This window comes from Electrophorus electricus, chromosome 8, assembly GCF_013358815.1.
Source record: "Electrophorus electricus isolate fEleEle1 chromosome 8, fEleEle1.pri, whole genome shotgun sequence".
In the NCBI taxonomy this organism is placed as follows: domain Eukaryota; kingdom Metazoa; phylum Chordata; class Actinopteri; order Gymnotiformes; family Gymnotidae; genus Electrophorus; species Electrophorus electricus.
Window position 1 is genome coordinate 1006659 of NC_049542.1, and position 10000 is coordinate 1016658.

Below are 10000 nucleotides of genomic sequence, written 5' to 3' on the forward strand. Positions count from 1 at the left end.
GAGAGAGAGAGAGAGGGAGAGAGAGAGAGAGACAGAAAGAGAGAGGGAGAGAGAGAGAGAGGGAGAGCGAGATGGAGAGAGGGAGAGAGAGAGAGAGAGAGAGAGAGAGAGTGGGAGAGAGAGAGGGGGAGAGAGAGAGAAGAGAGGGAGAGAGAGAGAGAGAGAGAGAGAGGGAGAGAGGGAGAGAGGGAGAGAGAGAGAGAGAGAGAGAGAGGGAGAGAGAGAGAGAAGAGAGAGAGAGACAGAAAGAGAGAGGGAGAGAGAGAGAGAGGGAGAGCGTGATGGAGAGAGGGAGAGAGAGAGGGAGAGAGAGGGAGAGAGGGAGAGAGAGAGGGAAAAGGAGCATGTATGCATGACAGTGTGTGTGAAAGAGAGAAAGAGGGAGAGAGAGAGAGAGAGAGGGAGGGAGAGAGAGAGAGAGAGGGAGAGAGAGAGAGGAGAGAGAGACAGAAAGAGAGAGGGAGAGAGAGAGAGAGGGAGAGCGTGATGGAGAGAGGGAGAGAGAGGGAGAGAGAGAGGGAGAGAGGGAGAGAGAGAGAGAAGAGAGAGATACAGAAAGAGAGAGGGAGAGAGAGAGAGAGGGAGCGAGGGAGAGAGGGAGAGAGAGAGGGAGAGAGAGAGAAGAGAGAGAGACAGAAAGAGAGAGGGCGAGCGAGATGGAGAAAGGAAGAGAGAGAGAGGGAGAGAGAGAGAGAGAGGGCGAGCGAGATGGAGAAAGGAAGAGAGAGAGAGGGAGAGAGAGAGAGAGAGGGCGAGCGAGATGGAGAAAGGAAGAGAGAGAGAGGGAGAGAGAGAGAGAGAGACAGAAAGAGAGAGGGAGAGAGAGAGAGGCAGGAAAAGAAAGGACCCACAGGCAGGGTCCACAGCTTCCTGGAGAGGTTATGAATAACAGATTTCAGCAACAAACCACCTATAAAAACATCCCCTCGCAGCTGTAGAGTGTGTGTGTGTGTGTGTGTGTGTGTGCGTGTGTTTGCGTTTGCCAAGGAGAAATAACTTTCCCTCTTATACAGTCTCCTACGGTCACAGCTTGAGTTTGAGGTCAAAGGTAAAAGGCCAAACATCTACCCCCTCCCACACACACAAGCTAAGCCTGACTTCAGCAGCCCAGAGTGAGCGCGGTGCCAGCCTCAACCCCTGACTCCTCCACACCGCCGTGCTCCTCTCGCTGGTCTACGGCTCCACAGTGGGACATGGAGGACAGTGAGGGTCTCCGCGGAGGGGCATCGGCACTGCCTACCCACCTGCGCTGGCGCCACGCAGGCCAGACGAGAATGGAGGGAGCATTATTAGTGCAAAGAGCAAGCGAGCAAAAAACGTTCTGGATTTCGGCTGGAATGAGGCACTAGAGAGAGAGTGAGAGAGAGAGAGAGAGAGAGCGAGGGAGAGAGAGAAACAAGGCTATTGTGAGTGAGGGATCTCCACTCTAAACCAAGATTACAAGCAAGAACAAACCCTGGATTGTTTTAACAAAACGCTACAATGGTGACTTCAGGGATCAGGGGATACCAAAATTCTCTCTCTCCCTCCCTCTCTCCCCCTCTCTCTCTCTCAGGATTGCCTGTACACTGAAATATTTTCTCCTCTAACATAAATGAGTTGGGACAGGCCTTCATGCTTCGTACAAACACCGTGATGACCGGCGATCGGCGAAACATTCGCAGCGATTAATCAAAGTCCGCTCCGAGCGGCCTGCCCTGGCCCTGCTCACTCCTGTTCTGGAATTAGATATCGATTCCCTCTTCTAAGTGTTCTGAGGCTGTCCTCTCCTCTTTTCTTTAAGAAGAAACAAAGCTCGGCTGAGGAACGCGCAGAACGCCGCAAACGATTTTCCCCAGACATCCCAGAGAACAGCACGCGGTCCCCAGGTCCCTATAAACATGGACCAGAACACCATAAGCACACAGCGCAGTGGGCCACATGGGAGAAACTGAACAACGCAGAGTTGCGTTTAGAACGGAATAAAAGATGTCTACTCCATTATCATGTTTCATTTAACTGAAATTTAAGAAACATGATTAGAATCCCACAAACAAAGAGAGCACAGAAGACCATGTGGGTTTGGTAATGGTTTATATGCTACAGTCATCTCTACTACAGTCATCACTCTACTACAGTCATCACTGTATTACAGTCATCACTCTACTACAGTCATCACTGTATTACAGTCATCACTGTATTACAGTCATCACTCTACTACAGTCATCACTCTACTACAGTCATCACTGTATTACAGTCATCACTCTACTACAGTCATCACTGTATTAGTCATCACTGTATTACAGTCATCACTCTACTACAGTCATCACTCTACTAGTCAGCACTACACTCATCATCACTCTACTACAGTCATCACTGTACTACAGTCATCACACTACTACAGTCATCACTACACTCATCATCACTCTACTACAGTCATCACTCTACTACAGTCATCACTCTACTAGTCATCACACTACTACAGTCATCACTACACCCCAGTCATCACTACTACAGTCATCACACTACTACAGTCATCACTGTGCTACAGTCATCACACTACTACAGTCATCACTCTATTACAGTCATCACTCTACTACAGTCATCACTACTACAGTCATCACATACCACAAAACATGAGTGTGTATCTCGCATGCTCTCGCTCAGTAGATCTGGCCTGAGTCTGGACGTCTTATTCATGTCTGTAGGATGAATTCTGTCTCTATGTTTAGGCTTCAGTATTCCTTTTCTGCTTCTCGCACACACACACGCACGCACGCACGCACGCACGCACGCACAAGGTTCACGGTTTCGCCACACACAACGACGCTACACACTCCCTGACGCCGCGCGCAGAGTACGGTGCAGTCCATGGCTCGCGGCGATGGCTCGCGGCGACAGAGAGCCATTAGGGACAAATCGAGTCTCGGACTCTTTGTGTTCCAAAACAAAGACGAACTTTCAGAAGGCTGCTTGTGCAGAGGTGATGAGGGCAGGAACTGTGCGTCCGGTGCGCTTTTAGCGCGATTCTAAAGCGCGTTCACACGCGCCGAGTGAAGTAAGCGCGGTACTCACCTCTCTGCTGAGCGCGGGCGCATTGCCATAGCAACGCCAGGAGCGCGAGGAAAGAGGCTTCTCTCATTTTACGTACCGGCGGCTTCTTCAGGGCGCGCGGGGAAGCGCTGCAGACTGGGGGGCTCCGCACGAGAATGTCAAACGGAGACTTTTGGAAAAGTTCAGCCGCACGGGGGAAAAGGGGGCGTCGCAAACGCGAGCTAGGAACTTTTTTTTTTTTTTTTTTTTTTTTTTTTAAATTATATTAAAAAAATTAAAAAATAAAACACACACACACACACACACACACACACACACACACACACACGAGCGTTTTTGGTAGATCTGTCCCGTTTTTTTGTCGCGCGGTTCTGCGTGCCTCATCAAACCGGTGTCCTCCGATCGCGAGGCGTGAAACTGCTCACGTTCGTCTTGCGAGAGAGAGAGAGAGAGAGAGAGAGAGAGAGAGAGAGAGAGAGAGAGAGAGAGAGAGAGAGAGAACGAGAACGAACGAACGAAGAGACTTAGGCATGGACAGAACTTTCCTCTTTAGGCGTTAAATCTGTCTAAAAGCGCATGGCATTTCAAAAAGTGATCTTAGATTTCCATTGTGACCTTTGACATTAAATAATAATAATAATTTAAAAAAAAAACAGAACATAGTCTGATTTGAGATCAGCTAGCTCGTGTAACTGTATGAAAAAAATATCAGAAGTATCGTGAAAAAGTTCGGCAAAACTTGAGAATGAATCTTCCATGCTTAGCTCCCTCTAGTGTTCGTGTGGAGTATGACCCCTTCTCACAAACAGAACCCCCGCCACACACACACACACACACACACACACACACACACACACACACACAATCCTCAGCAGGACACTGTTACCACGACGACCCGTCTGCCTGTCAATCAGTGCTGCTAACGAGCTCACCTGCTGTCCAATTTAAAAGTCATGGGAGGGTAATTTGAAGGCCCTGGTAGGCCGAGGGCGGTGGAGCATCACCTGGCTGTCGGGCCGTGGTACGTCAGCACGGCGGCCCCACCCCTGGGCGGAGCTCCAGGCGGGTGAGGACCAGCTGGCGTCTCCCAGAACGCCACGGCGCTCCTCTGTGCTGGTGTGCGGCGGCGGACGTCTCCCGTCTCTGAGGATGTGGGATCCAGGCGCCACAGCTAGGATCCGTGCCCACGTCGGGACCGCCTGGAGAAGGTGCTTCCGCGCGGGTGAGGATGAGGAGGAGGAAGAGGAGCAGAGACTGGTGGACAGGGAGGAGAGAGCGGAGCTTGAGAACGACTGCTGCCCCCTGCAGGAGGGAGGAGACCCCCACCAACACACACAGCGCAGCATCACCACCTGGGAGGCAGGCTGGAACATCACAAACGCCATACAGGTACACACACACACACACACACACACGCACACACACACACACACACGCACACACACGCACACACACACACACACGCACACATACACACACACACGCACACACACGCACACACACACACACACACACACACGCACACACACACACACACACACACACACACACACACACAAACACACACACACACATAGACACACACACACAGACGGGCACACAATGACAAGATCCATGTTTAAAAAAAACTAATACAGTTCCACTCACGCCTGCGCTATAGTAAATAATAGTTCATTTATTAATAGGTCCATCACACCACACTGTTATATATCTCTATATAATGTTATTTATCTCTATATAATGATGTTTTCCATGACTGAGCTAAGCGACCTTGAGTTCTACGTCCCACCTACACAAGACCAGCGCTGGCAAACTGCAGTGGCCACTGTGTCTGTAGTCTTATGTGGGTGTGTTATAAGATCAGAAGAAGATAATTAACATGCTGATCCTAGATTAGTGTGTGTGCGTGTGTGTGTGTGTGTGTGTGTCTGAAGATCCTTCATTTAATTTGATAATACAGTGTTTGTCATGCACTCTACAGTTATGTGAGTGACACGCATGTGTTTTTTCAGTTTGTGCTGTGTTGTATTGTGCTGTCATGCTGTGTTGTGATGGGCTGTCCTGTTTGTGCTATGCTGTGCTGTGTTGTGTTCTGTTGTTGTGTCATTTTGTTCTGTACTGCTCTGTGTTGTGCTGTGCTTTGTTGTTATGTTGTGTTGCGCTGTGTTGTGTCATGTTGTTCTGTACTGCGCTGTGTTGTGCTGTGTTTTCTTGGGTTATGCTGGGTTGTACTGATGTGCTGTGCTGTGTTGTGTTTTGCTGTTCTATTGCATTATATTCTATTGTGCTGTGGTCTTGTGTCCTGTTGTGTCCTGTAGTATCCTGTCATGCCCTGTCATGTGAACACAATACTATTTTTTCCTTTCTCTCTCCCTGTTCACACACATCCATGTAGAAATATGATCTTGATTTCACAAAGCTCTGCTCAACATCCTCTATCCAAACCCAGAGTTTGTTTGTGTAAACCTAACTCTTCACACACACACACACACACACACACACACACACACACACACACACACACACACACACACACACACACACTCTGCACAATACTAAACCTTATTCTGACATACACACTGCAAAATACTACACCTACTCTGACACACACACAGCACAATACTAAACCTACCTCTGACACACACTTTGCATGCACAGTCATCTAAAATATACCTGTATATACCTCCAAGAGGTTTAGAATTAACATATTTTAATGAATATCTGATGAGGGGCAGGGCCATTCGTGTTGCTTATTGTCTGATGAGGGGTGGGGCCATACCTACTGCTTGGTGTCTGATGAGGGGTGGGGCCATGCATGTTGCTAGGCATCTGATGAGGGGTGGGGCCATACGTGTTGCTGTGTGTCTGATGAGGGACAAGGCATATGTGTTGCTTGGTGTCTGATGAGGGGTCGGGCCATACGTGTTGCTGGGTGTCTTCTATTGGGAGGGGTCATACGTGTTGCTGGGCGTCTGATGAAGGGCAGGGCCATACGTGCTGCTGGGTGTCTGACATTGGGCGGGGCACACGTGTTTATGGCTTTGGTGTTAATACTCTCATCCTACTGGCTACTAAGGCCCTGCCTTACTCTGTGCTGATGCTTGGATGGTGGTGTCCATCTCCTTTCTGCCTCGAGGGTCTAGTGTGGTTGGAGAATCCCCCAGGTGTTTGTCACTGAGCTCCAGGTCTGTTACCAGGTACGGCCTTACAGAGGTTCAGTCCCCTCTGACCTAATCACGTTTCCTCATGCTATTGTGTCTGTGTTTGTGCAGGGTGTGTGTGTGCTGGGTCTGCCCTACGCTCTGTTACAGAGTGGTTTCTTGGGGCTGGTCTTGCTGGTCCTCTCTGCGTGCGTGTGCAGCTACACAGGTAAGATCCTCATTTCCTGTCTGTACGAGGAGGATGAGCAGGGTCATGTCCGCCGCATCCGCCACACCTATGAGGACGTCGCTGACACCTGCTGCCCGCGCCTGGGCGGCAGGCTCGTTGGTGCCGCCCAGCTGGTGGAGCTCACCTTCACCTGCGTCCTGTACCTGGTCATTGGTGGCAACATGATGAGCCACGGCTTACCCTTCCTCCCCCTGACCCCGGCCACCAGCTCTGCACTGACCTTCCTGACCCTGGCGCCCTGCGTGGTGATCCGTGACCTCAGGGTGGTGTCTAGACTCAGCTTCCTCTGTTCGCTTGCCCAGTTCCTCCTCACCTTCATTGTGATTGTCTACTGCCTGTGCCAGTGTCCGCGTTGGGCCTATGGTGTCCTGGCACTGGCGGTGGACTTTGACCACTTCCTGGTGGCAGCGGGCATAATCATCTTCAGCTACACATCGCAGATCCTTCTGCCGGCTCTGGAGGGCAGTATGGCAGAGAGGGCGGAATTCGGCTCCATGATGGACTGCACACACACGCTGGCCGGTGTGCTGAAGACCGCCTTCGCACTGCTGGCCCTCCTCACCTGGGGTCACGACACCAAGGAGGTAACGTGTCAAGACCGCAGTGTAAAGATGCTAGTGTAAAGATGCCAGCGTAAAGTTGCTAGTATGAAGACATTAGTGTAAAGATGCCAATATGAAGACATCAGTGTAAAGATGCCAGTGAAAAGTTGCCAGGGTCAATTTATCAGTGTAAAGATTTTAGTGTAAAGATGCCACTTTTATAAGGCAGTGCAAAGATTCCAGTGTCAACACATTACTGTAAAGATACCAGTGTAAAGTTGCCACTGTTAAGAAGCCAGTGTAAAGAGTCTGTTGTAAAGATTCAGCAGTATTTTTGTAGTAAAGGTCACATAATACATGCCATTATAAAGATAGAAACAATGTCAATTTGGAGAATCCGTTACACGGTAACGCAAAGCTTGGCAGTGCGGCGAAGTGTGGATTAGACCCCAGGAGTGAGGACGGATCTCTGACTCAGAGGCCCTGGTTCTTCCTGCCTTGGCTTTGGTGTAGACTGTTGGGAATAGGAGCGATACGCCATGGAAGCCAAGAGTGGCTGAATATGTGAAGAAGTCATTCTGTCCTCTCTTCCTCACATTCTTCTCTCTTTGTGTGTTATGGCTTTCCTACTCTCCCTCTCTCCCTCTCTCTCTCTCTCTCTCTCTCTCTCTCTCTCTCTCTCTCCCTGTCTAAGGTGGTCAGTGAGAATCTCCCTATGGCTCTGAGGATGATGATCAACCTGTGTCTGTTGACGAAGTCTTTGCTCTCCTACCCTCTGCCTTTCTACGCAGCTGCACAGTTGCTCCACACGGACGTAGCACGGTCAGGCATTGCCCGGGATGGGTGGGGCGGGGCTGGGGGCGGGGCCGAGTGGCACGTGCTCCTCCTCCGTGGCTCCCTCCTCTGTCTCACTTTCGTCATGGCAGCGTGTGTGCCCCACATCTCCCTGCTCATGGGGCTGACGGGCAGCGTAACCGGGGCAACCATGACCCTGCTGCTGCCTGCGCTTTTCCACCTCCGGCTGAAGTGGGCGGGGCTGGGCTGGGGTGGGAGGGTCCTGGATAGCCTCATCCTGGCCCTCGGGGTCTTGTGCACTGTGGCGGGTATCATCTACTCTGTTAGGGGTGTACTGGAGGCTCTTGGGAACAGATAGACAGAGATTGCAAAGTTAAAACTGGAAATTCTCTTGCATATCTGATATGATGTGTTTCATTTGATGTCTGAATACAAAACTATTATTAGTAGTAGTAACAGTAACAACATTCACACATTGACAATCATAAATATATCATAAATCTTAAATGTCTTTTATGTGTAGTGTTGTATCTTTCATGTGTAGTGTTGTATCTCTTTTATGTGTAGTGTTGAGTGTCTTTTATGTCTAGTGTTGTATCTTTTAAGTGTAGTGTTGTATCTTTCATGTGTAGTGTTGTATCTCTTTTATGTGTAGTGTTGAGTGTCTTTTATGTCTATTGTTGTATCTTTTAAGTGTAGTGTTGTATCTTTCATGTGTAGTGTTGTATCTCTTTTATGTGTAGTGTTGTATCTCTTTTATATGTAGCGTTGTATCTTTCATGTGTAGTGTTGTATCTCTTTAATGTGTGGTGTTGTATCTCTTTAATGTGTAGTGTTGTATCTCTTTTATGTGGCCAAGCCCAGTTGAGAGAAATTGGAGTGTATTTCAGAGAGAGACCAAAGATTGCGCATGCTCACTGTTTCCTTTTATTAGGAGTGTAATTGTGCTAATTTCTAAAACACTAAACAGACCATGCATCCAAATCAAAGTGTGGAGCTTTTGTGAGTGTGTGTGTGTGTGTGTGTGTGTGTGTGTGTGTGTTTCTTCTACTCTTCTTTTTTTGTGAGAGCATTTTAGCAAAGTTCTGATCACACATCTAAAGAAACCCAGTGAAAGCTGATTACCTTCAACCACAATAGTGGCAGCTTTTAGCAAACACACTACTGACCTCTCTCTCTCTCTCTCTCTCTCTCTCTCCCCTCTTTCTCTCTCTCTCTCTCTCTCTCCCTTCTCTCTCTCTCTCCCTGTCTCTCTCCCTCTCTATCTATCTCTCACATTGCCATTCAGTTCCTTTCTCCACATTTTTCAGTCTTTCCCTCTTTCCCCATCGCACTAATCTCTCAAGCGTTCCCATTTCTCTGTGTGTGTGTGTGTGTGTGTTTGTGTGTGTGTGTGTGTGTGTGTGTGTTGGGGGGGCAATAGTTGGCGTCTGAAACTCCCAAAAGTCTTTATTATGGTGTGTTTAGTGTTCAGAACCAACCAAAAGTCTTTATTATGGTGTGTTTAGTGTTCAGAACCAACCAAAAGTCTTTCCTACAGTGTGTTTAGTGTTTATCAGCTTGGGCCAGTAATCCCAGGGTTTACTGAACAGCCCTTCATCACAGTCTTGGGTTTAATACCTGCTCTGTGGATCTGCACAGATCCAGACCTGTAGATCTATTCATTAAAAGGTAAATGAAATGTTTCATTTAAAACAGTGTGAGGCAATGACACATGTACACACACACACACACACACACACACACACACACACGTGAGCTCTCTGATTATGTGTTCCCAGAAAACAGACACAGTGTGTCAAATCTCAGATCTCAGATTTATTAACGGTTTGATCCATCTTTCCATGTGCTTTCCTGTAACAATTACTAACACACACACACACACACACACACACACACACACACACACACACACACACACAGCCTTAAACAGCTTCTAGATCATTCTAGAAGGCTGTACTGTGGTTTATAATGTAAACACACAAAAGAGAATCAGTACTGATTGTTTAACTCCACCGTTTCCATGACGCCGGCCAGACGTGTCGGACACAGCGGACAGAGAAGCAGCTAGTCGTCGGGGGACGGCGGAGAGGATAGAGAAGTGTGTGAAGTGTGTGAAGGCGAACTTCACTACTGAACAGGATGCTGCATGTCTGTGAACTGCAAGATCCTCAAACACACACTCACACGTACACACACACACACACACAGAACATCTTCAGGGTCGTACAGTACAGACG

The 10000-nt window shown here is 48.7% G+C and overlaps 2 protein-coding genes across 9 annotated transcripts in view; one reads left to right on the forward strand and one right to left on the reverse strand.

Annotated features, from left to right (window-relative positions):
• Positions 1-3200, reverse strand: part of LOC113590314 (laminin subunit alpha-2-like) — a 124339-nt gene extending 121139 nt beyond the window's left edge. For 4 of the 8 annotated variants that reach the window (XM_035528980.1, XM_035528981.1, XM_035528979.1 and 1 more), the window contains exons 1-2: positions 3055-3182; positions 1245-1345 (exon numbers count right to left, since the gene is read on the reverse strand). In XM_035528980.1, coding sequence (XP_035384873.1) covers positions 1245-1345; positions 3055-3083 — 130 coding nt within the window. In that variant the 5' untranslated portion in view covers positions 3084-3182. Of the gene's footprint in view, positions 1-1244; positions 1346-3054 lie in introns of all 8 variants that reach the window. The other 4 variants (XM_035528983.1, XM_035528982.1, XM_035528976.1 and 1 more) reach the window with 3 other exon arrangements.
• A 982-nt stretch (positions 3201-4182) lies between these two features.
• si:dkey-126h10.1 (vesicular inhibitory amino acid transporter) lies at positions 4183-8661 on the forward strand. The gene is made up of 3 exons (XM_035529123.1): positions 4183-4422; positions 6306-7007; positions 7660-8661. Exons 1-3 carry the CDS (start codon positions 4183-4185, stop codon positions 8116-8118), a joined length of 1401 nt encoding a protein of 466 aa, XP_035385016.1. The 3' UTR covers positions 8119-8661.
• Positions 8662-10000: the final 1339 nt, after the last annotated feature.

What these genes read in the sequence shown, in the direction of transcription:
- si:dkey-126h10.1 (XM_035529123.1), top strand. Translation starts at nt 4,183, where the DNA reads ATGTGGGATCCAGGCGCCACAGCTAGGATCCGTGCCCACGTCGGGACC. An exon ending in ACATCACAAACGCCATACAG is followed by an intron (nt 4,423 to 6,305) that starts GTACACACACAC and finishes GTGTTTGTGCAG; the next exon opens with GGTGTGTGTGTGCTGGGTCT. An exon ending in GGGGTCACGACACCAAGGAG is followed by an intron (nt 7,008 to 7,659) that starts GTAACGTGTCAA and finishes TCCCTGTCTAAG; the next exon opens with GTGGTCAGTGAGAATCTCCC.